The 26384-nt window shown below is 41.2% G+C and overlaps 1 protein-coding gene across 1 annotated transcript in view; it reads right to left on the reverse strand.

Moving 5' to 3' along the window:
- Positions 1 to 811: 811 nt before the first annotated feature.
- Positions 812 to 26384, reverse strand: part of LOC138540791 (vitellogenin-A2-like) — a 107055-nt gene continuing 81482 nt past the window's right edge. The window contains exons 21-34 of the mRNA XM_069641710.1: positions 25481 to 25703; positions 25179 to 25351; positions 24455 to 24871; positions 19884 to 20009; positions 14969 to 15181; positions 14714 to 14856; positions 12245 to 12383; positions 12019 to 12154; positions 11435 to 11621; positions 8551 to 8639; positions 7211 to 7308; positions 6956 to 7115; positions 6378 to 6539; positions 812 to 1088 (exon numbers count right to left, since the gene is read on the reverse strand). Of these exons, the coding sequence (XP_069497811.1) occupies positions 973 to 1088; positions 6378 to 6539; positions 6956 to 7115; positions 7211 to 7308; positions 8551 to 8639; positions 11435 to 11621; positions 12019 to 12154; positions 12245 to 12383; positions 14714 to 14856; positions 14969 to 15181; positions 19884 to 20009; positions 24455 to 24871; positions 25179 to 25351; positions 25481 to 25703 (2382 nt within the window). The 3' untranslated portion in view covers positions 812 to 972. The remainder of the gene's footprint in view (positions 1089 to 6377; positions 6540 to 6955; positions 7116 to 7210; positions 7309 to 8550; positions 8640 to 11434; positions 11622 to 12018; positions 12155 to 12244; positions 12384 to 14713; positions 14857 to 14968; positions 15182 to 19883; positions 20010 to 24454; positions 24872 to 25178; positions 25352 to 25480; positions 25704 to 26384) is intronic.

Genomic DNA, 26384 nt, shown 5'->3' on the forward strand with positions numbered 1-26384 from the left:
CTGCTCCTGCCTTTCACTTTATGACTCTTCATGTTCCACCTCCTGCTGCCCTTTCCTCTCTGCCTTATCCTGCCCAATCCCCTGCTTCCCCACTACCTCTGCCTGCTTGTGTGCCACCTCCAGCTGCTGCCCGGCCTCCTTATCCGCAGGTGAGATGCTCACAGAAATATTCACTTGGTCCATAACAATTGTTGGGGGACACTAAGGGAAATGTTTCCTTTCAGTTTCTAGCACACAGGGTTTCATATTGTGTTTGTCCGTTTCTGTTTTTGGGACAGTGAAAGGGAAAGCGATTAAATAGGCTGTGATCACTAAGGGCATAACAACATGTGTTCACCAAGGTTTTATTTCCTTTTTTGTTGCAAGTGGGAAAGTTAAGGCAAATTAATTTCATAAAACAAGCACAATAAAATGCCACACACATGGAATGAAAAATCAGAAACACACAAAGGAAATGCAATGCACTCAATAGCTACAGCACACGTTCTCCGGCCCTCTCCCGTGAATCACCCCCGTTTCACACCATGGAGACAAGCATAACCCATAGAGGAGCAGAAAGTGAGCTGGACCATTCATTAGGTCTCCAGACCTTCCGAGGGAATCGTGGGACATTTGCGGGTTCTGAATGACTTGTGAATGCATGTCCCACATGCCAAATTTCACACTGGGTTTCAGCATGATGTTAGGCAGCTGATGGGTTCAGAACAACCTTACTGAAGCGAGGTGGTCACCCTAAGCAGCATTGTATATTTAGCCCATGCTAAGTAACAATATCATATCTTCTTAAATGAAACCACATCTAAACCATTGATGACTTTTTGAATGAACAAAGGTTTTATTGAAAAATGAGATATTTACAGGAATATTTCCATCCTTAAATTTAGTTAGTAAAATCAAGTAATTTTAAGAGCAGATTAGAATATGACAGATGTTGAAGAACTATGTGTGGAAACGCTCCTGTGAATGGTTGTTTCAAGCCGCGCACTGCTGAGCTCCACAGGAGCATGCTGTGTGGGCATCAATTGTCTCAACAATATCTTCAGCCTTGTCAAGTTTCGCCTGTCCTTCAGCAAGATCCAGTGAAGCATCTGTTAGAAAGAAAAGAGGGGTGGGGAAAAAGTAGGTTAGCTTTGATGGCGTAACTATCCAAAAATGAAAATATGTGAAATAATGCACTATTAAATGCAGTTACATGTATAGTTTGTGGCAGAAGCCTGTCAAGGGAATTGTTAGACGTGTGTAAGTTGCAAGTTCCAGCCCCATAATTGCCATATTGCTAATAAACTTAGAAATTGTTCAATGTCAAAGCCAGAGAAAAAGAATGGTGCCGGCTGTGGCTTGTATTCCACATGGAAGGGTGTTTGCTCCATTTGGTGTAGGTTTGGCTGCTTTCCATTTGGTTACATTTTCTCATTAAAAAAGAACGGGAGGATGCAGCTTGGTGGGTAAATACCCAGCAGCTTACAAGGTGCAGAGAGACATGACCCTGCTTAGTTCACGTTTTAGATTTGATTTGTAATTAATACACAACAAAAAACCTCCTCGCAGCACTGAACATTTGGAAGCAAGAATTTCCAAAACGTTAATCTGTGTATTTCAGTTCACTAGAAATAAAGGCTAATCTTCTCAATTTATTTCCTAGTTTATTGCACTCTAGCCAGCACAAACAAAGTTTGAAACTAGATCATGTTTACTGCACTGCTTTGTATTTCATACACATGGTGAAACTGATTCATTACAGGATCTGCGGTAGCATTACAGGGCCTGCGTTAGGAGCCCTGTACTTATGGTTAAGACTCCATAGGAAGAGACGTTTTTGGGTGGCTTGCAACTTTGGGTCAGTTGACGAATTTGCATGAAACTTTGCAAAATAAATCTGTATGGCCACCTCTGAATGATTTTGCAAAGTTTCGTGTGGTTTCGTCATTGGGTGCAACGTTTAAGGGGATTCCCAAAATGTTTGAAATCCATATAGAGATACATTGAAAAAAAATTAGCCCAAACTGCTGGATGTATTTGCACCAAAGCTGCGTGCGTAAAGGCAGCTTGGTCTCAAAAGCATGTGTAAACCGTCCAGTAGATTTATTTTAAATGGCCAAAAAGTAGGCTTAAAAACATTAGTGATAACTGCGTCTGGTTTGTGGACTCACTTCCCGGTTCGGTGTCCGTGGACTCCTTTAGGCCCATCAGAGGGCCGCGTAACATTCGCAGACATCAAACGTGCCTCTGATTGGTCAATAAAAAACTTGAGGTGTGTCAAAACATTTGAAATGGATGCCAAGTTGGACTTGGAAACTGCGCCTGTATCCCGCGGACAACGCAGCATTTAAAAAGACAACATTACAATTGTCAAACAATGGAACAATCCTGAAAGCATGCTTTTGCAAATGTGTCCGTGTTTTATTTTATTGGAACGTGTAATTATGTAGGTACAAACAATAGTGATATAACTTTGATGACTGAGGCATAGCCTGTGGCCATGGCAGTAGCCAGATTGTCTGAAGCATGTACGAAGGGGCATGGCCAAAGGACATGCGTCGGACAATCTGGCCATGCCATGGCAACCAGGTACTGTCAATGGGGTTAAAGTGGGCATGGCCAACAGGGCCCGGCAATGGGGTTAACATGGCTAGGAGCATCAGCAAGAACCTGAAAGCATGCGTTTGTCAATCTGTCCTGTGTTTTATTTCTTCCAAACTGTCAAAATGTAGGTACAAAACATAGTGATATAACTTTGGTGCCTGGGCAGTGGGCCTTGCCCTCAGCAAGGACAAATGTCTACTCTGATTTTCTTATTGGGGCCTGCAGCATGGCCGGTGCCTATGCCCTGGGGATTGTGGAGACTGGCCATAGCTGCAAGCCATGCGCACTGGCCATTGGTGTAGTGCTGGCTTGGTGCAGTGGATAACGGGGTGATTTGGTGGGGCCATGGTTGAGCCTCAGGCCTTAGGCAATTCAACCATGACTTGCATCTCCAGCATGTGTTGCTGTAAACGAATATGTTTTTTAAAGGAGGTTTATAGTTCTTTAATCTGTGTTAAAAGAGGAAATATTAAGAACGTATACACAGTGCTGTAACATCATGAAACATTTTACTTATAAATTCATTGCATTCAATGAAGAAACTTGGTTAAGATGCACTAATAAAATGAAAACCTATAAAATGCACTGAAAAAACTTTTTTAAAGGGATGTTATGGTTAAGTTGCACTAATAAAAACCTGTAAAATTCAGTGAAAAAACGTTGTTAAAGGGACGTTATGGTTACAAGTTAAATCGAAAAACCTAAGAAATTTGCCAGTTATGTTAAGGTATGCAACCACAACTCATGCTACGGCCGTGCACTGCTAAAACTAACACCCAGAAATTACATCATTAATGACATCGCTGGTGACATCACACAAGCCACCAATTCTACTGAAAAGTCTCTACAAGGGGTTTTGTTTAGAATGTTGCTAGCGACATATGAAGGGTGACCGGGCAACCTCTCATGAACTACTGGAGGCATCACAAAATTTACTTATTGCAACATAAACGTTCTACTGAAGTGTGGCTGTTAATTCAGCAATATGATAATACATTCATACAGACAATGTCTGCAGAATGGATTAGAGAAGAAGAGTGTTTCAATCTGGTAGTATTGGACAGTAGAATCATAAGTCAAAGCGTATTAGAATATTTATGATGTTAAACTTGGTATTAACAGCTCACAATAAAAACATTACTACACACATGTGTTAGTACAAAAGATATATATGGAGAACATAAATGCATACAAAGCTAAGGCACAGACAGGGACATTATAGTAAGGAGGAAACAAACAACATGACCAGAAAATAACACTAAGTGTAGAGGTCATGATGTACAAAAAAATCGTCTTTCTGGGGCCCACTTAATGTCCAAGGTATGTGGAGCATGAGCTCAGGCCAAACCCTCAGGAAAGTACCTTTAGAACAGAGCGGAAGGTTAAGGTCTACATATACCGCACCTTTAGAGTATGTGTATCATGTTTTCAATGCAATATGACCTGATCAAGTCCTCTGCTTAAAACATGCACTGTCACTGAAATAAAATAACCACCCCAGATATGAGATGTCATCAGTGATGTAATCAATGAGGTCATTTGTGATGTCATCTTTGATGTCCTCGGTGTCTTAGCAGTGCATGGCAGTGGCGCAAGTTATGGTTGCATCGCTTACCATAACTGGTGAATTTCCAGGGTTTTTCAATTCTAACTGTGACAATAATGTAAGTATAAAAAAGTGCTTTCACTGAATTTGATGGGGTTTTTTTTGTGCAAATTAACCACAACGTTGCTTTAACACATTTTTTTTACTGAATCTAAAAAATCTTGAGAAGCTGAGGCCAAGAGGAAGGAGGCTTGAACTAAAAAAATGTGAAGGTGTTGGGTTAAAAGGGGACGTTGGAGGTATTTGATGGGAAGTGTCAGGGCTTTTAGGAGGGTGATGTCGACCTGCACAAAGTATTTGAGCAGATTTTATAAGAATTTGTAATTAATCTCCACCAACTCACTTTTATCGGCTCGAGATCTGTCCACACAACCTCTAAAAAAAGGGCAAAGGATGCCCTTAATTTAGATCCCAGATGTTTGGCAATGTACAGGCCACCTCATTATCTGTCCAGACAGTTTCATGCATTGGCATCAGGAGCACACTCCTGACACCTGTGTGTTATTATTGGCTGTCCTAGTGTGCATTACACAGGGATGAGGCCTTAATGAGCGTATTATTTTTTAAGATTTCAAATGGAATAAAGCATTTCTATCATTGCTTGAAAGACGCAGATACAAGTGGAAGAGTAAACGTTCTTTCTGCTGCTGCCCCATTTACAAAAACTGCATTAAAGGGTCACAAAAGCACCTCTCATTCATTGTCAACCTTGTCTCCCTTTTCAAACAAAAAAACACTAAAACCCTTTTATTTTTTTGTTAATTTCAAAGCACTTTCCATTTCTGAATTTAGGATGTAAAATGTTTAGAAATGCTCCCTTCAGTCCTCTGCCTTGCACAATTGTGCAAAACGGGGGAAGGGCACTTAAATGCTCTTTGTCAAATGCGCAGAACCTTTGTTGCGGAATGTCACTTGATTTGAAAAATGTCCTGTGAATCTGGTTCAGTCTGCTCAATCTGTGTATGCTCCACTGTTCCAATCTACCAAGATTGTGGGGCTTAGGTATACAAAATGGAAATATGTACATAAAGATAAAAGGGGTCAACAACAGACTATGGAGTGGAGATAAACATATGAAGTGCCAAAATGTTCGTATGTCCCCTGAGACAAGGTGTCCCAATTCTGCTACAGCAGATTATTTTTCTAAATTCTGTTGTGTGACATGCAAGGAGCATCACTGAAATTAAACCGTTGAATCATAGAGTAGTGTTACAGTTTAGAATTAAGTTTGGAAGTGTGTCCCATTCGAAGATAGATGACAGATGTTACAGTGCATCTCATGATGTGAATTCAATTGCAATTAAAACCGGAAGGCACTGTGCATCGACAGGAACCTAATACATGACTCCCTTGTAACCAAATGAGTCACAATATAAGGCAGTGGTCTGCAAACGTTGCCTCTCCAGATGTTCTGGACAACAAATCTAATCAGCCCTGGCCAGCAGGGTAAATGATGAGAGATACCGGCAGTAATGTATGAGCCCAAAACATCTGGATAGGATGTAGATTACTGACATTAAGGATGGACGGGGGTATAAAATTGGCTCGGGGAATTGTGAGTCACAATTAATGTCTTTTGTGGCAGACTGTTTTAGTAGTGCCCAAGGAGGGTGGTTGTTAACAATGTATCGTGAATTAAGAATGCTAAAGAATATTTGTTCAATAACAATCGAAATTCCACGTAGACAATGAAGTAACTCCTCAAACTGGCCTACATTTACCAACAAAATGGGCACACATTGCCATGCTGGTCCTGGGCTTTGGGTATTACTCTGTTTCCCTATTGACCAGTCCAGGCATAGGGCAACATTACATGGTTGAAAGGTCTCAACATCTTGCGAGACAAGTTACATTGAACTCACACCACACATAATGAAAACTATAAAAAGTAAAAGAGTTTGTCCTATAGGAGAGTGTACAATCTGAAACGTGTCAGAACCCCCTGTAACTGGTAAACCCAATGTTTTACCAGCAGGGGAAGAAAGGTGACAAATAGCGGTAGAATTGTGATGAAGTTAAGTCACTGCAAATGTGTAATATGAAGGCATATCAGAGGTCTATATGTATTTATAACACATCATGGTATTGTAATATTGTCATGCGCTACACACCTCCCTTGTCAGAATGCGATATACACATGTTCTCAGTACCATCACCATGTGACAGAGCAGCCATTTTGTAAACTCACCAGTGTTTAGACAGTGGAAGCCAACAGTAACTGGAGTAGTCCTGGTTGGGGAACATCCCTTCACACAACGTAGAACGGGGTTAACTGAGCAGCACTTGGAGGCTTCTCCATCGATGAGAACAGACTTTTCAAGCTTCACGAGTGTGCGCTGCAGTTTACAAACTGGAGAATGATATGAAGAGATTATCTTAGATTGCATCTGATGGTAGCAAGAAGTGAGCTCCTAGGTATAACGAAGTGACCGATCTTTCAGTATTCTCATGTTAATGTTATCAATATAAATGTTGTGTTTCTCTGAAGTATATGAACACAACTGATTTTAAAAGTGGGTACAGCTCAAAAAGGCCTGAATACGGAAAGGGGAACACTCCATGAACATAGTTACTTGATTTAAAGCTTCTTCAACAGATTGTTTGTGCCCAGAAATGTACCCTTTACAACAGCCTTTTATAACTTTTCTAACCTAAGTAACTGCGACAATTCGTGTTTTCCTCTCCTCTAAACATACATTTGTTTCAGGGCAGCTTGTAACACTACCCGGACACATTTTTCATAGAAAAATACAAGCACTGTGTTACCTCCTGAGCAGGAGTCTTCTGCAGGAATCCAGGAGTGGGCGAAGCTCTCCTCATCTTTAGCCACTAATCCATCGGGCATCTGGTATTCCTGTTCCATCTCGTCATCATGATGGCCGCAAACACCACATGTCTTTCCCTTCATCCACAAGGCTGTTCCCACCTTTACAAGGACAGAGTAACAGAGAATCCGGATGTAAGTGCATGCAACAAGGTAAACATCGCTGATGAGGCAAGAATAGAAAATGGCTGGGGTACCTGGCATGTTATTCCGTCATAGTAGAGCTTCGCAATGCCGAAGTCTGGAGCCCTCAGAGACAGCCCATCAGCCTCCTTTTCAATCAACACGTGAGGGTCTGTAATCAAACGAGAGCCATGTCCTGTTAATGCTGAATAGAACACGGCACCTGGTCTTGCTTTGTATGGCAAGGTCTGCGAACATCAGAGCAGCACTAAAGATTCATCAGCCGACAGAGGGCCCAATTTACAAACACGTTTTTCAATGGGGAAAACCGCATGGGAAAACGCTTTGTAAATCAAGCCTATACACTCTTGAGTGACACATGCAGAACTCACGACAAGACTGCTTAGAAATGGCAATAAGTGACTTCAATGAAGATCACTGAGCTCCAATTTTAGAATGCAAGCATAGCATTCATATCATTCAGTGGGTGAAAGAGGGACTTTGACCATAAATGTCTCTCTGTGATGGACGAAGCTTGCAAATAACTACCATTCCTGATGCAGTCTCTAGGAGACTCAATATGGGAGTGCTGAGTCATCCTGGCTGATGAGAATATCTAGCTATGAAGGTGTGGTAATAGAGCACTCACGCCTCAAGACAAGGGGGCCTGGATCATGACAGATTCTACACAATTACATTGAAGTGCATCGACAGTCTGTGGTCCCTATTTAGAAAACAAGCTGTATCATCTCTTCTGTAAGCATTTGAATTATATGTGCATATTTTCATAGCTCCTTTCAACCGCCTAATCCTCTAAGCACTAGGACCACCATGAGAGCCATTACTAATGTGGGATTTACAAATCCTCCATATCAATAACCAGAATTTCCCAGCCATAAGTAGGATGAGTCCCCATGTAATGAGAAAAAGATCCAATATAAGCATTTGACTATCTAGTCACAGAATACAATAGTTGTTAAGGACAATATTATCCTCCAAAATTCAACATTAGGAGAACATTTACAGTATATGGAGGTGGGACATTGGTTTGACCATGGCCATTTGCCCATGTTAGATGCAAGTCACTTCTAATATCAATTGAAATAGTTTGATTTTCTGTTTACAGAAAAATGGGTTTTCTAGAAGCCTCCCACCACGTAGGTAGATGTCATCGGGTTAGATTTTGCTGTAGACTAATTTGTCTAATTTCTTTTGCAGAATTTGGTACAAATGTATTTGGGGGATGAGGGTGGGCAGTTGTAAGGGGTCTCCCCCACATACATTTGAAGTGAAGTGTCATAAAAGAAAGAAAATATTTGAAGAAGTCTTGGGAGGCAAAAAAAAACTCAATGCAATCACATAGATCCTCTTATCACATGATATTTAAAATGTGCATCAAAACCCAGTTACTCACCAGAATGGGTTTGGTATGGCAGGCTGGTCACTTTAATGTCATTAATCACCAGCTCCAGGGAATCAGCAGACGGAGACATGTAAATATCACTTAAGAGGGGAAAGAAAATAGGATCATGGTTATGTATTTCAGGAATCTTTAGCAAAATCTTTGTGTGATCTGCCACGAGAATGACAACACGTTTTTGTCTACCTAGTTAATATGAGGTAGAAAAGTCCCAATTATAGCAGTTTAAAACTATTCGTGATCAATAGACAAAGTGGCAATGGTCCCAACAGTCAGTGCTTTTCCTCAATAATCTCTCACATGGGAAGGCAGATGTTGTCCAATCCTGAGGTTGTCTGGTCGGAGGTAGGGTGCTGTCCTTTGGTCTAACTTTTGTGTAAGTTTTAGACTCCCTGCACCCCTAACCCCCACTCTCCATTGCATCCCTACAGAGACACCACGTGTCTGCAAAGTTGAGGAATCAGTGTGGGGTCTGCTCTAGATGCCTATGTCGGGAAGAAAGTTTAGGAGCCAAAAGGATGCACTATCACTATTCACTATCACTACCTAGGCACCAACATATAAAGAATGTAAATATACACATATCTTAAGAGTAGATGGCGGGTCATTTATCCAGGTTTCATTAAGGTATGTTCAGAATTTCTCTTCAAATTTTCATATTGAGGATTAACAAAAGTGCAATGGATGCTATTTTGTCTTTATGTTGTGTTCCCTATTGTCCTGTCACTTGCTCTTATGAGATAAGCCAATTCTTAGTGCCAATTGTTCTTACTACCTATTGTTTTGTACTTTTTTGTACACAGTGGTGAAATGGGATATTGACTTCTCTGAATCTTGTCAATTCCTTCCGTCATGTATTTCAGCCATTACTAGCATGGGAATGATGGTAGGGCAGCTTCAAGGACATGCAAACCCTTTTATGAATAGTTTTGAAGTGGCTTTACTCAAACAAAAAGAGATTCAGGGATGTCAACCACAAGCATACCCTGAGAATAAAGGGATTAACCCTTACTATTTTGAAACACAAAGCTTCTGGTTCGAGGATACTTCCGTGTGGAAAGTGGGTTCTATTAAAGGACCATCTCTACTCCTAGTACTAAATGAACCATTGCGTAGCAGCAGGTTTATAGAAAGATATTCATATTTTATTTCTCAAATGGATACATTTTTAAAAAGCTCACAGTTTTTAAAGTGTCAATTTCATATTATTCAAAGAAAATAAAAGTGACACATTCACTGACATCAATGCATGTATTATCCCCTCTGAACAGGTACATATATTCATTAAGATGCTTGTTCACTAAAGTGTCTTATGCTGTGCTGGTGTTCACACTAGGCCATACCTCACTTAACACAATTCACTCAATCTCATTCCATTCATTCATGCTCCACTCACTTTCATCGTCTCATTTCACAACCACAAAAAGGTGCCCGACATGTTTCTTTCCCCTCTTGGTGTCTTGTGTCTAATACGCGGAAATTCTTCAGGGGCTTATAACTTGGGGGTTAGTTTTCGGTATGCATCACATATCAGTACAATTGCAATTATTTTAAAAGTTAAAACAATTATCCAATGTGGATCATTTCCTTTGCTGCGTTGTTGTGGGAGTGGTAGTTGTTTTCTTACTCCACGGGGTATTAATCCCCTAGTAGGTCATCCGACCCGGAAAAAGAATCTCCACCGTTCAATGCAACGGTGATCAAGTGTTTCGGGTTCGTAAAGTTCTGCGTTAACTCGTGGTGGACGGAGATAGGAGAGTGGTTCTGTAGCTCTCAGGGAGGAATTTCCCAGAGTGCCAAAAGTGTTCGTTTAGTATCAGGCAGCTGATATGACAGCGTTTCTTTCCACTTCAACAACTATCGGAGTCCCGCCTTTAATTTGGTCCGATCTTAGAAGTGCCCAAAAAGTTGCGTTAGATTCAGGATCACGGCTCTCCTTCCTGCAGACGTATATCTGCTCTCGCTTCCTGCAGCACGAATCACTTCCGGGGAGTTTTGAAGTGGGCCAAAAAGGATGTTAGATCATCACATAGTTCATGGTTGATGGAGACAGCGTGAATTCATTTTTACATAGACACAGGCGCAAGACTGCTTTGCACTTGAATCTAATCTGAAACAGTTTCCTGAATTCTTATTTCTACAGTATCGGTTTTAACTCAGTACAAATCAGAAGTGTATTTGCTGGGCATTAGACAAGATATATTACGTAGGTTGAATTGGCACAAATGTGTGATTCGTAGGCAGTAACTCCTTCGACAGGGCTGCAAATGAGGATGAGGCCTTGTTGTTGTGAGTGCATTGACATTAAAGTCATATTTGAGATTGGAGTGGAGTTGTCTGAACAACCTTTAACACTGCTTTGTCTATTAGTTTGTGCATCCTTTATTTCTGCTCCATACGTTACGATTTCAGTATGACTCTATTTAGAAATGTGTGTGTTGTTATGCGTGTGTTACTTCCTAAAAGGACACAACATGGATTTCTTCAGTGCTCAATTTCACAACCCTTAGAACATGTGCCCTCTATCTGATAGGTCAATATGCATCAATGAAAATCCCTATCCCTCTCTCCTATTGGTTTAGAAGGAATTCTGCTGAAATGCCATTCCATCCATGGGTTGATGACTAAGTCTTAATGTCAAATACCTGTCAGCAATTTACCAGCCAACAATAGTCATGCACATGTATTGGTGCGTGAAAAACTGATAACATTCCATTGTTATTAGTAAAAACAATGCAATTAACAAATATGCTAATATGACATTATAAAAACTGCCCCTTGGCAGGACACATCTTTTAATTTTTGCTTTGATAAAGAGAAATAGAAGACCACCCATAGGCTATACGGTCAGGTGGTTAAGGGGATTAGAAATACTCACTGGCTGCCGAATTTGACATTGATGGCCTTCTTGTCAGGGAACACTTCCGAAGTCTTCATCATCACCAGGAAGTTGAGCTCAGGGCTGCAGTCTTTGGCGAGGACATGGTAGCAACTCTCAGGCATCGAGTAATTGAATGCGACTTCATTGAAGGTGGTGATTCTGTTTTTAGTAACTGTGCAGTGACCTAAGAAACATTTCAAGGGCTTCATTTATCACAACTTGCATTGGAGATGGGGCATTTAAGCATTGTGTTACATTTCCAGCATCAAATATTCCATGTCCAAGAATGACTTACTTGCTAGATTGTGTAGAATGGTTTAATATTTTGAAAATATGCCTGCTTGTATTAATTATTTCTGAGATTGTCCTTTCACATATGTGCATAAGAGTACTCTTCAATAATTAATCTATGCCTCTGTGAAGTCATGCATTAATGACGTTCATCCAATGAGGATTGACAGTTCATATAATGAACAAGCTTCAGAGTGTGTCGAATTTATGTCCTATATTATGTCCTAGAATAGGACTTTGTTATTTAAATTAACAGAGCATATACATTTGACCACTTGCTTGATGTCTACCTCTCAGATTGTCCAAGAGAAAGTCTGGGGCTTCAGTGAAGATATTCCAGCTGGGGGACTGACTGCTGGAGGCCTGGATAGGTCTTCCAGCCGGGATTGCCACTGGGAGCTGGATGGATCTGTAGTACAGTGTGCGCTGCCAACAAAACAGAAACAAGGTATTCAGTCCGGGTCCTAATGTGTTCCAGGAAGGGACTGTGCGACTATCATTGTCTGCCATATTTACCTTTGGGATCTGCAGAACTGCATCAATGGTTCTTGAAGAGCTTAGTGAGAGGATGACCTTTGCTTGTTTAGAGGGATTTCTCTGTAACTTTTCAGAGAATCCTGCCATGTATGCAGCGCCTGGAATATACTGAGCAGCCCTGGAACAGAGAAAAATCTAAATCAGTTTTTAGGTGGACGCATCACATTTTCCGTGCATCTGAATCTAGACAATGCAGTGTGTTAACAATATTAATAGGTGCCAGTGCTTAATCACTTGTGCTTTAAATGCAGTTACACACTCATGCCTGTTTTCCTTCTATGACAAGGGTGAGTTTAGTTTGTTTCCCTTCTTCTATGACGAGGGTTGGTTAGTTTTACATGGACAGTAGTTTCTTCTGATGACAGCTCTGGAATGAGCTTGTGGGTGGTAAGAAGGTATTCTGTTTACATGGAGAAGTGTGCCAGGCGTAGTCTTTAAGATGATCTGACATGAATTTTCTATATTGATTTAGTTGGCCCATCCCCACATGAATCTGAGATCCGTCTAGAAACATGCTCTTCAAGATATGCGACCTGTAGTGATATCCCATTGTCTGAAAAGAGATGTAAAAGGTAGAGTCCGGACGTTGACCATCACTGGCTGGACGCTTGAATCCCTATGTCTGATGATTAGATTCATGCATGGGTTGGCCAGTGTAAGTGGAATTCTTTACAGATAAAGTGTCTATCCACAGTTACAACCGCATGCCTCTGCCCAGGTAGCACGGCAGCACATTTATTTAGAATGATATCCATGAAATCCCATTTGAGAAGAATTGTTCTCTGGCTGCACATGTCTAATGGTGCCTATGCTCAATGCACCTCCGCAAACGATTCCATGCACTTGTGCATTCTGCTTTGGTAGGTGAAGAAACTATGATTCATATGTAGAAAGCTCACAAAATAAATGGACTTTATAATCTTGGTTGATTAGTTCAGCCTCCAGTGTGGTAGTGAAGAGGATGGATTAGGTTCTTTCCTTGTGAGATGCCCTGTTGCAGACAAATACTCCTGGAAAACCTTCCGAGATTATTAGAAGCGTTCTGCTTTGGGTTTCAGTAAGGCACTGTTGTCAACTATGGTCTGTTGCTAATCTCATTTTCCTTTGGAGTGAGATGGGGCTTTATGGATTTAATTCTGATACGGCTTTAAATGTCCATGTATATATTCTCGAAAGAGGAGCATGTCCCCAGGTATTTGGTTTGAGGTTAATTGGATCTCTGTAAAAGAACCAAAATCAAGCGATAAAATGCTACATAATGAACAGCAGGGACGTCGCATATACAGACTCCAATTGCACCAGTGGCTGCCTTTTCAGTGAGGCTGGAGTATTGTTGATGGGAACTGTTTCATTCAATTTGCCACAGCAAGCCTCTCCCGGTCTGTTGGCGATGGACTGTATTGCATTTCCTCTGCATGGGTTTCCATACCCTCATCATCAGGTGACAGTAATCACCAACATTAATCAGATAGGTCACTGTTTTCCCATTGAAGGCAACAGTCTGTGACATTCCCGCTAAACACTAATGTTTATTTAGGACCCTGGTGCTCCCTCTCACAGGTCCTCAGCCCCTTCTCTCCAGTGTGCTATGACAACTTCCTTGTGAGGTCCTGCAGATGCGGGCAGTATGTAAAAGATTGTGTTTCTTTGTTTCATTTCTCAACTCATATCTTCCATCAGAGGAAACAACAAATTCACCCTTTGTGAATGTTTTTGAAACAAAAGAACTATCTATGGCAAGCATGTATACTCAAAGCCAGAGCAGCTATAACAGGAAATGGAGTAAATGTAATGAGCAAAACATATGGTAGACTCGTATGACTGCTTTAGTTATCCAAGTAAAGTTTGGACTATGCAGACATGGTTTGTAGATATTTCTCTCTATTAGAACAAAATAAACACATCTGTATTCCGAGAGTGCTAAGCACATGGTTTGCTACTTTATTGAAATATTGACATAAAAAACACTGACTTAAAAAATGAAGACTATGACGATGAAGACTACATACATATCTGCTAGGGAATATCTACTATTAAATGGTATTTCTTTTGTATGACGCCCCTCAAATCATTCATGCCAAACCTAAAAAATAACTCAGCAAGCACTTTGGTTTCCATCTCTTTCACAGGGCAGCACTTGTACCCCAGAGATTGGCTGCTGCTGCCTATCACCTATAGACATGGTTACTGCCATCACAACACCACACTGTACAAAACTGCAATCTACGTTTCTTGTATGTCAACATTTTTGTCACTCTGTATTTTCACCCCAATACTTTGTAGGCCATATTGTGAGGTCAATAGCATATTCAAACTCGAAACCATAAAGCTCATTCATGGACTCTCGAAAATGGATTAGCTCTTAGACACCTATGTATTAAGCGCATTATAAATAACCTATCATATCGTATCATTTAATTGATTGTTTAGAAAATGAAGACATGTTACCATTTCCCAGCTGATTTCAGTTTGGAAGGGATTCTTGGCCACTCTACTTTCATCCTCAGGCCTGGCTGACTGCCAAAGTGGCCAGTTTCAGCTTTTGCAGCAATTTTGTAGTCCTGGCAATTCTGGCCCCATTTCAGATAAACCTACATAATGAGGTAAAAAATACAATTCAGTTAACAGAAATTATAAAACGAGGTGACATTTGACTCCTGCCCATGACTTTTGTTTCTCCCAGACCTTCCCTTTCTGCCTCACCTGAGCCTCATGAGAGTTGACCACAACAGCATTACCACAGGCTCGCCACCTACCGGCGCCAGCGATTTCCACCATGTAGGCCTGGATCTGGGGTTTGGAGGCATGGTAGTCGGCATATACGATCACCTGGTACCCTTGCTTCTTGTTGTCATTTCTCACACTCTGAGCAGTAATTGCCAACACCGGGGGCTGCTTGTCTCCCAGAAATGCAGGCTAAATTCAGGAAACAAACAAGAAGGAGGCAATGAAAATGGAGGCCCCACCAAACTCTGCACTGGCTCTTTTGGCTGGTCTTGCCATGTGGCAAATTCAAAGGCACCACCTTTGCTCTTGCCTAATCCTAAGGCTAAAAAACACTCTCTTCCTTCACCCTTCATCCATCGTCCAAATATGTCTTCTTAGATGCCTTTTGTGTACATTTTGTCTTGATTAAAGTGTGCCTACTGTCTGTTTGAAAATCTGTACATTTGATGACTTATGTGCATGCAGTAAATACAACGATGGATAACTGCATTTTAACATTTTTAACATGCTCTTAATTATTTAGTCCTCTCGCCACTCAACTCAAATCCTTTTATTCTTTATATTCTTTCTTAACAGCTTAAAAAAACAGAAGCATACATCTATTATAGAAACGTTCAGAGAACATATAAAATAAACTAGGTATCCCCTTTTAAATAAGCAAATGAAAATCAATGCATACAATTAATTCATAAATATTGAATAAATAAGTTAATTTCCAGATTTAAGTATCCAACCAAATATTCCAAATTATTGCAAAATTATTAATATCCTTTCATTGCAATAGCATTTGCCTTGATTGATAATATTTTCTGTAGTTCAATTTGCACCAAACAGTTTCATTTTCGCTTTTAACAACTTTAGTAAGGAACGTTCAAGTAAATGAAAGACTGCCACACTTGATGTCTATAGACCAAGTTTAACACATTTCCTTCTGTCGTACTTTAATGGCAGTTCTAAGTAATAGTGTTGGGTATCTCTCCCTAGAAAGGTTAGAATTTCCAGATCCGGTCCTGCTCCAATATTTACCAATAGGATTAATCCCAAAAGGTTCTGGACCATTGTTACAGTCTTACACAAATTAAACCCGCTGCTGACTGTTCTCCACCATATTACCTCATTTCTTCCCCTGAGCGTGTGAATATGGCTAAATGCTGAATATAGGAAAACTGCTTTCAAACTTGTCATAGTCTAAGGCCTGCAGGAAGGTGCACCAGATTATTATTATTTTATCAAATGTAGAACTTTCTTCCAAGCCCTGTAATTTCTCACAGTATTTTCTCTCCCAATCGGCACAGCATTTACATTTAATCAGAGGAAAATTACTGCACCAAACTCTCTTGCTAAATCGTGGGCAAATACTCATGAATTACTTGCCCTCTCATCATTTCCCCTCCTCACCCCCAATGTCTGGCTTTCAATAATACTCTGATTTATAAAGCTTTATAAAGCTAACTTGAAAAGTACACATATAGTGTCACTCAAATATATAAATCCTTATAGAACTATGTTAGGCAAAAGTGTACAATTGTGGCATTATTCCCCCCATTTTCACTGTGAGACTACACATACCAGAATGCAATTCAGCAAAAAGCAAACAAATTGTCTCTGAGTGCAAAACTTCCAAGAACTGACAGGAGCACGGTTTAAAAAAAAATAATGCTGATGCAATGTGTTATGAGATATTTAAAACTAAGAAAACTCACAGCATTCAGGACTGTGGACTGTCTGCCATCCATGCAGTAACCGTGACCGACCCTGCTTAGTTTCAAAGTGAGGAAGGATCCAGCCCCCTTAGGCCATGTTTCTCTAAGTGGTCTTCTAAGGTTTTTCATATATAAGGCAACATGGTTTGTCCCAGTTACTGCAGGGATGAGAAACCCACTGTTGAGCAAAACATATCAATTTTTTTTATTATTATTGACTGGGAGACTGCAAATACCAAAATGCAATTCAGCAAAATGCAAAAAATTGTCTCTGAGTGCCAAACTTTCAAGGACTGACAGTAGCACGGTTTAAAAAATAATAATAATTCAGATGCCCATTTGGTCGCCCATCCATGCAGTAACTAGGGCTGACCCTGCTTTAGCTTCAAATCAAGGAAAGGGCGGGCCCGTTCTTCTAAGTGGACTTGTAAGTTTGACTTATTTATCTGGCCACATGGCCTGAGGAGGCTGGCCCCTTCTTCGCTTTGAAGCTAAGGACCCTATCCTGGTTACTGTATGGATGGGAGACGTGCATGGCAATCGGGTCACTGACCATGGCCTTTGGCCACATAGCTGTAAAAATATCTTTAAATAAATGTAACTGGTGGTACTGATCTACACATTCCCAAAGTTAGCTGTAGTCCTTTGTAGCCTCAAATATAGCAATGAATATTGGCAAAACAGTAACAAAATACTTTCTTGCCCCATCACTTCATCAACTGCCCCCCTCATCTGTGCCAACTCCACCTACTCCCCAGATAACTCTCCTCGCCTCGCCTGCCCTTTCCCCCCACAACACATGCTGTTTCTGTGATGCAGTATGCTTTCAGATGTCAGCTTTTCGCATGTAAATCCAACGTAACGGAACGGTTTGTGTTGCAAACTCGGTCCTTAGACTCCCTCCGACTCTAAAATTTCACTTTGTGTCCTCTAGGGATCCTCCCACCCTAGCCCTGATGGCATTTGTGGGTTTTTAGACCTACAAATAGCTTTTTACAGCGTTTCATTTTCCCATAACCTCGGCTATAGCAGCGAATATCTCTTGCATCGAGAGAAAAGCAAGATGGCTGTTGTTTCAATTCTGAAAACCATGATCCTGCAGTACACTGTGGGAGATATCTCTATGTTTTGTGGGGAAGCGGTACCCCCTTCTCCATCAAATATTTAAATAACTACTACACAGAATAACACCAAACCAAGCAAAGCACTCTTTTGAACGATTCATGCCCAAGTTGTGTCAGTTGTGGTCCAAATCCGTCCAGCGGTTTGCATTGTGTGCTTTGACAAAAATGTAACTTTTTTGACTATGGGAAATTTAATGGGAAGTAGGCCGCACTTTTGGATTCTTTTTTTTTTAAGCTTACTAACTTTCTTACTTTTAACTAATCTTTACAAAACCTTACATTCTGGGGTGGGGGGCACAGACTTACAGACTTTTAATCACTTTCGGAATTTAATTTTGGTCCAATCGATTACTCGAATGAAAAGTTATTAACAATAGAATTTTTAGATGTTCCAATGTGTCTCTGACTGCCCTATGAGATATATATATATATATATATATATATATATATATATATATATATATATATATATATATATATATATATATATATATATATATATGAACAGGGAGACCCCCAGCCCTTTAAGACGACGTAACAATACCCTTGAGGTGAATGGGGATGCAGAAGTTACTCAGACATCAATAATCGAAACGACTCAGGTAGTAGGCAAAGAGGTTGACTGTTTTAATATCAATTATCTAAAACAGGGAGTACAACGGACATCAACGGAAGTCTCAGCGCATGGTTTCTCAATGCATCTTAAAAAGAAGCTTGCTTTTATAACAGAAACTGTCATCCTATGTGGCAAACTACAAAAACCTAGTGGCTATTGTGATTGGGTTTAAGGGAACATCTAAGCTTTCGGTCAATACTAATCTAAGAGAGTGATAGGCTCCTTAACATCAGGTGGAGCAACTAAGCCCTCCCCTCAAATAGGTCACTATGAACGTCACTAAATACACAACATCCCGTTGGTTACACAAACTATAGGGCCCTTAATTATGGGACCCCCCTAACATTGGTTTGCACTCTTACATCCATCAGTACTCTTCCACCTACATAAGCAGCATGCAGACTAGACTTCAAGGTGCTGGTGAGCTGGTCATAACCATAGCTTCCCACCAATTAGCATATCATCTATCATCACCTCAGTGGTCTGCTGTCAATTGAGGTTTTGAACTTGTCCTTGGAAATGTTCTTTGCTCTGGAGAATTCAGGGGGGTGAAGGCAGGCACTGCCTCCATGCATATGTGTGGTTCATCATGTTTGTCCAACTTCATCCTTCCATGTGACTGAAGACCACAACATTGAGCTCAAGTGCGTTTAAAATACTATTTTTTAATAGATCTTTGACGTCTTCCTTGTTTTGGTCCATGCCTTCTGAACAGGAGTTTTGTTCTTTCACACAATTGTAACAAATGTCTGTTCATTCCAGTCTGATACGACATTGGCTTCTTGGAGCTCATCCAGCCTCGCCTTTCTGAGATTCACTCTTCACTCCTGTTAATTCAATTGCGTTTTAACTGTGACACACTGGAAAGGACTTCCTTTTTTAGTCCAGCTCTGCTATGACACGTAGCGGAAACATCCATTCTTTACTCACTCCTATTTATGTATATGTTGGCGCATGCCGCAATCTGTTCACTATAAAGCTAACCTCAAGAATAGTTAATCTGCTTGCGTTTCTCTGCATATGTACACATGTAAAATGACTTGATATCTTCATCATTTCTGTAGCATAAGATTCTTCATCTTGAGATGCCACTTATCTTTGATACTTTCTTGATGCCTTATAGAATATCTTAATTCTCTTGTCTCTGCATCTCTCCTATGTACGTCATTCTGCTTTAGTTTGATGCACTTGTCCCCTGTTTTGTCCCTGTTATTATATGCCACAATTTTGTGCACCCTCATAAACTTTCTCACCACTTGTTCTCATCTTTATGATATTGTACAAGCACTCTTCATGGGAATGCCTCTGACGTTTGTAAATGTGTTTTTGTAAGTAATTTTTGATTGCAATTGACATCCCAGTTCTTCAAATAAATAAATACAATACAAATCAAAATACAAACATGTTAAGAAGGTCACTTCTAGACTCGTATTGGATGAAGCACTCACCCTCTGGATGGATCTCCTGGCATCAGTGTCTTTCCTCCTGCTGCTGCTTCTGGAGCTGCTGCTGCTGGAAGAGCTGGAGCTGGACTCAGAAGAAGATCCTTGTCCTGTGGCTCTCCTGTTCGGATTCTGTAATATTTCAAGGTTGTCTTGTGAAAATGGCCACCGGCAGATGACATAAAGGCAAACTATGATACCGAATGTGTATAGAAAACCTTCAATATGTGTGCATGCCACTGGTGTTAAGAGATGGCAGGACCTACAACATACACAAACGTTGTCTTTACTTAGTAAAGTAAGGTTTTGTGAAATAAAATGTTTTCACATTATGAGCATCTGGCAGTGCTAAATGGGTGTTACACAGTCCTGCTGGCTGTGCTAAAGTTATAGCCAACTAGAAACATGGGCAATAGCTAGGTACAAAAGGGAAGAAAGGCAAGAGAATTGCACGTGCATGAATAAACTAGAGCACACAAACCTAGAGGGATGCTGCACCACATTTGCATGTCACTAACGATGCCCAACGAGCCAGCTACACGCACCTGGGGTGGCTGCTGGTAGTCTTGTTCAGAACAGAATTGGTTGTTATTTCCTTGCTTAACTGTCTTTTTGGGTTGCATATGATGGGTATGCAAATAGTTATTTCACCTATGGTAAGCCACAGAGAATATATCATGATTGCAGATGCTCCTGATATGCCTGAGAGTTACACCATGATGCAGACCCTCATGATATGCCACCGAGTTATACCATGAGTGCAGCCCTTCCAGCTATGCCACAGAGCTATACCATGATTTCAGACCCTCCTGATATGCCATAGAGAGGTATACCATGATTGCAGACCCTCCAGCTACGCCACAGAGTTACACCATGATTGCAGACCCTGCTGATATGCCATAGAGAGGTATACCATGATTGCAGACCCTCCAGCTATGCCACAGAGTTACATCATGATTGCAGACCCTGCTGATATGCCATAGAGAGAAATGCCATGATTAGAGATCCTTCCTGATATGCCAGAGAGTTACACCAAGATTGAAGGTGCTCCTGATAGGCCACATAAAGCTATACCATGATTGCCTACCCTCAAAATACACCACAGAATGCTACACTTTGATTCCAGACCCCCCCCCCGATATGCCACAGAATGCTACTATGTGATTGCAGACCCTCCTGATTCGCCACATAATGCTACTCTGTGATTGCAGGCCCTGCTGTATGACCACACTGCCATAGAAATATATATTCAGACTTGTTCTTCCTTAGTAGAGGGCCTCTCAAACCTTTGGCAAATGTTTTCATAAGTATTTAAAAATATATTCCATAATTTTGAAATTATATTCAGACAGGATAAAATCTAAAAGGCAGACTTAACATTTTGTATTTAATGAATAAGCCAAAAATATGGTTTGGTTGTGATAATCTCATGATGTCTGCCAATGGACACCTCCTTGACAGAACATGCATTCATCTCTGTAAATAAAAAAGCATATGCAGATGAGAGATTGCAGAATCTGCATCCAGTGGTCATCTCTAGGATGCGGGACAGGAGATCCCCCCTTCCCCACCTGTTCTGCTGTCCCGTCTGTCAGAGGGCACCTACTGTTCTACTTCTGAGCGCATGCAGTCCCTAATAGCAACTGTCTTACTGGGATCATGCAAGATCCTGCCATGGGAGGGGGAGTGCAGTGTGGCCCTTCCAAAAACTTTAATAACGAAACTGGCCACACACCCAGGAAGTATGTCCACATCCACCCATGGGAATTCCAGCACAGGAATGCCTCTGGGCATTCAAGTGTCCTGGTCTTTATATACCAAAAGGAGACTAATGAAGCCCAATGCTGGCATTTTACACATGTGAGGACTGAATTATTTTCTTAGCAATCCCAAATTGCTTGGCCAAGATCCCACCTGATATTCACTGAAAATCAATAAAAACATTACGCACCGATTGTCTGTTTGTTGGGTTGAAGTGTATACTATAATAAGCATTCAAATGTCTAACCTGATGCCAGAAGGGGATTGAGAGGTACAGGGGTGCGTGGAGACCTTCTCATATGGGAAATGATATTTGTCATGTTATAAAAAACGAATTTGAAAAAGGTTATGCATTAATTGAGGTAAACTGTGTGTCAATGAGACATCTTATACTATAGAGAATGAAGCCTTCCCACTGGCGGCAAAATCCACCAGACGTCACTGTGATATCAAACAGTGCCTCGATTAGCTAACCCCAGCTGTAACGCTCACCTGATTCCCGCATAGGCGCCGGTCTTGACTGGGTGAATGCCGTATCTTCAAAGGTGATGTGTAACACACGGTTGGCTCTTTGGGCTGGACCTCTGTGCACTGTATGTCTGACTCGAAGAGTAAGATGTCTGCAGATAGAAAATATGGGATTAATGAACTGGGTTTATTGGGTGCCTCTCTCCTCTTCCCTTTCTCTTCTCCTGTAGAACCCCAAAGGTTAACGCCCTCACCTTAGGTAAGTGAACGCCGAGCTCTCCATCTGCCTCGGGGCAGGGTGCCGTAACCAGTTTCTTCACTGGATAAGGGTGCAGGCCTCTTGACCTCAGAGGACTGCTGTCCGTCGTTAACTGCACAAACGGTAAGTTCTGGTCACTTCAAATGTCTTAAAAGTCTTTTGTAATGATATCTCTTGTTTTGCAGGGTTCCGGCGATGGCGGATGGCGGGCTGATGAGAGTTGAGGATCGAACCCGCGTGAGGAATAGAAGCGCCTGGAAGCACGTAAGTAAGCGCTTGTAGCCTGCTTCACGATGCGCACTAACTGTCCCTTTTATCTTGCAGGTACAAGTTCAGAGCTTTAGAGAAGCTGAAGGGTGCTGGAATACCCACTGGATTCGGCGTGGGAAGGAGTAATGGCACGTGAGTAATAAAGTTGCCCAATGTCTTTAAACGCACCTTCTTTTGTCTTTCAGATGCGGGATGCAGCGCCGAAGGCCTCCGGAGCGTGCGAAGAGCTGGTAAGCTTTTGTCTTTCAGATGCCGGAATGCAGTGCGAAGACCTCCGGAGCATGCGAAGAGTAGGTAAGCCTTTGTCTTTCAGATGCCGGAATGCAGGGCAAGGCGTTGGTGACAGCCGATGGACCAGGTAAGAGATGCGCTGCCACTGAAGACCGTAGTGCTAACCTGTTCTTTCTTTGTCTTTACAGGTGCTGCTGAAGACTGGATTCCAGGATGGTAAGCCTTTGTTCCCTTAGGCCCAGGATCAGAAGCAGAAGACACGATGAGCGTTCTGCTGCAGAGAATGCAGAATAACGCAAAGCAAGATTCATCCATCGGGTGTGGTTTAAATAGCCTCCTGTAGTGCTTAGGTGTCTCCTTCCACAGCCACGCCTAGGTAAGAAAAGAGTTCCTGCTTTCCAGAAGAGTTCCAGTGTTCTGAACCTAGGGAGTGGCTCCTGCCCCACCCAACAGGAAAAGTAGTCCCAAACAGAAGAGGATCAGGGGTTCAACTGGCAGGTAAGTAAGCAGCATGGTCTGCTGCAGGTAAGTCCACCCAAGCATTATGAGCCTGGCGCTTCCAGCGCTGGGACTGGGCATCTTTATGAGCCTGGTGCCACTGGCGCCAGGACAGGGTCCAAAAGGTCCCAATTGGGACTGGCTGGCACTCGGAACCGGGGTTATGGATCTGCTTCCAAGGGAGTTGGGAAAACCCTGACCTTTTGGAAGCAGAGATCATGACACCAGCTCTCCACTTATGTAGATAAAAGAAGACAACACATATCTAGTGTTGGTTGCAACCAATGCTTAGATGTGTGAGGGACGTGCTCTCATTGCCCATCCCAGCTTCTGCAGGTTGTAAATGATGGAACCTGAATGATTTACATTTGGTCAAAGGGTGCAATGCATTGTTTGCTTGTCAGAGCCTGTGACCACCACTATATGTGGAACATTGTCTACATTTAGAGAAATGGGAATGGGAATACACCAGCATCCTGTGGCTTAGGCAAGTGTTTAGACCAACTAACTTTGTGTTGTCTCCACATCAACAAAGATCAAGTTAGACCTTTGTTTACCAGTGCAGGGTGATGTGAAGCTAATATGTTGTCCTTTAATGTACATTGAGCTAATTAGGACTCTGGCAATCAGGAGATGCTAGAATCCTTCTGAAGGTCATCCAGGGTGGCAAAGGAAACCACATGCTTTCGAGATTGAGCAGCAAACTGGGAGGAGCTCAAAAACATGCTCCAATTTCAAAGAGTTCTGCTAAGTTTTCTTCCTTTCTTGTCAATCCCTCTATATCGTCCCTCAACACGTTCATTCCACCCCTTAAATACATTGTTACTGGAACCCACCCAAGAGTAGGGTTTTATAGTTATCAAAACATATCTAAATAGTAATATCAATTTATGCGGGTTCCTTCAAAATCTCTTACCATATTGAGATGTAAAAAGTCTGACCTTTGTGATGATAATTTCAGTATGCCTTGTTAAACTGAACTGCAGGAGTGCATGGAGCCTACAATGATCTGTTATGGGAATTCAGGATGAACACGCTCGTCCTTAGCACTTACGGAAGTCATTCAGAACATGGGACATAAACACATTACCCTTTTCCTGATAGACTCTTTGCTGCTGCTGCTACTGCTGCTGCTGGGAATGCTAATGCTCCATTGCTTCTTATGGTCATGTGGTTGCTGCTGCTGGTTTCCATGGCGAGCAGTTTGTTGGTGTCTGTTGCTACTGCTGCTACTACTACTGCTGCTACTGCTGCTGCTGCTACTGCTGCTATTACTGCTGCTGCTGTGTCCTCTGTGCTTCCCTGCTGCTCTACCTTGTTGCTGGCTGCTGCTAGAAGATGATGAGGATGAAGAGGAGGAAGAGCTGGATGAACTAGACTTGGGCCAATGCTTCTGATGCTTTGTAGCCTCGGCCACATTTGGTGTATTTTGACTGGAGTGGTCGGGTTTCCTTTGCTTTGTCTCACATCCTTTCTTTTGTTCTTTGACCAGGCTTCTGTTTCTGACCTAAAAACAGGATTTAGAAATAAATGGAAAATCTCTTACTCTGTCTCTACTGCTTATTAAACCAAGTGTATAGGACAACGCAATACGTGGTACAATTCACATTATGTTGTATTAAAAACCAAAGCTATATGAAGTGTACCACCAGATTGGTAAATAAGACCAAATGTACAGTAGCAATAGAATAGCACTTCAATGTCCCCCAAGCAATGCGTTGACTGTAACTGAATTAAGATGGAAAACATCAGACATGAATTAATGCAAACAGAAACATAACTGCTGTACTTTAGAGATATGAATCTGATTATACCGTGTATTCCTCATCTATTCCAAGAATCTTCTTCAGTTTCATTTGAACCACTGAATCTTCAAGTTCCTCTTCTTCATTCTCTCCCACTGTTACCATGGTGATTATTTTAGATGCTGCATTTGTTCCAGCCTGGACCTCCAGCATTAGCTTTTCAATCGCTGCATCTGCATGAGCTGCAAACAACAACATGCCATACGTCATATCATGCAATATTTACTTGCTGTTTAGTTATCATTTGAGGTCAACATTCTATTAGGAAAAAAACACAATAAAGAAATGCTGCTTGCTATTAAAATCGGTACCTGGTTTTATGATGATCTTAGCTTCGATCTCTCCAATTAACTTGTAGAGAGGTGCATTTTTGAGGAAGGCAGCTGTTTGTGATTTGTACTGGAGGCAGATCTGCATTCCAAAATCTTTGGCTTTGGGACAGTTTTGATATGAGTGTGAACTTCCTACAGTAGAGTGGTGACCCCTTTGTTCCTCAGAGTAGGCGTACTTCTTGGACATAAGTTCAGATGATACCTCCAAATTTAAATAAACACAGTATTGTGTTATCGATTATATTGCATTGTGTAAAATGTAGCAAGTGGTAAGGAATCATGTCTGTTGCAATCCTGATAGAAATATTCTTGCTAACAGTGAAAACCTGGCATGCAATGAACAAATCATAGTAGCTGATATATAATAAGAATGAACAAAACTGACTGCAGAAAGTGTAATTAAGAAAGACAAAGTTAGTTTCATATATATTCAAGTATCATGTACATAGTTTCCTTTTAATATGAGGAAGGATTTTTTTAAGCATGTGAAATATATGTAGTGACTCATTCCTCATCAATTTTGTAGGGTTATCTATCTATCTATCTATCTATCTATCTATCTATCTATCTATCTATCTATCTATCTATCTATCTATCTATCTGTCTCTCTGTGTTTCCATGCACCTACTTATCTCCCTTTCTCCTCTGAGCTAGAGTTAGATGTTTATGTGCGCTTGTGAATGCATTTATCAACATAGGACAACTAGTGTTCACATGTAAACACATAGCTCAATGTATTTATTCAGAAGCTACATTTCTCTTCCTCTCGAGTCTCTGTCATTATCAGTTTTTCACTTCAAGTTATTTCAACCAACTCCATTAGTCTTTCTGTGTAATGAGTTTACATTATTTTATGTATTGCTCTGTTCAAATGCATTATCTT

Source organism: Ambystoma mexicanum, chromosome 1q, assembly GCF_040938575.1.
Source record: "Ambystoma mexicanum isolate Mex_15411 chromosome 1q, UKY_AmexF1_1, whole genome shotgun sequence".
Lineage (NCBI taxonomy): Eukaryota > Metazoa > Chordata > Amphibia > Caudata > Ambystomatidae > Ambystoma > Ambystoma mexicanum.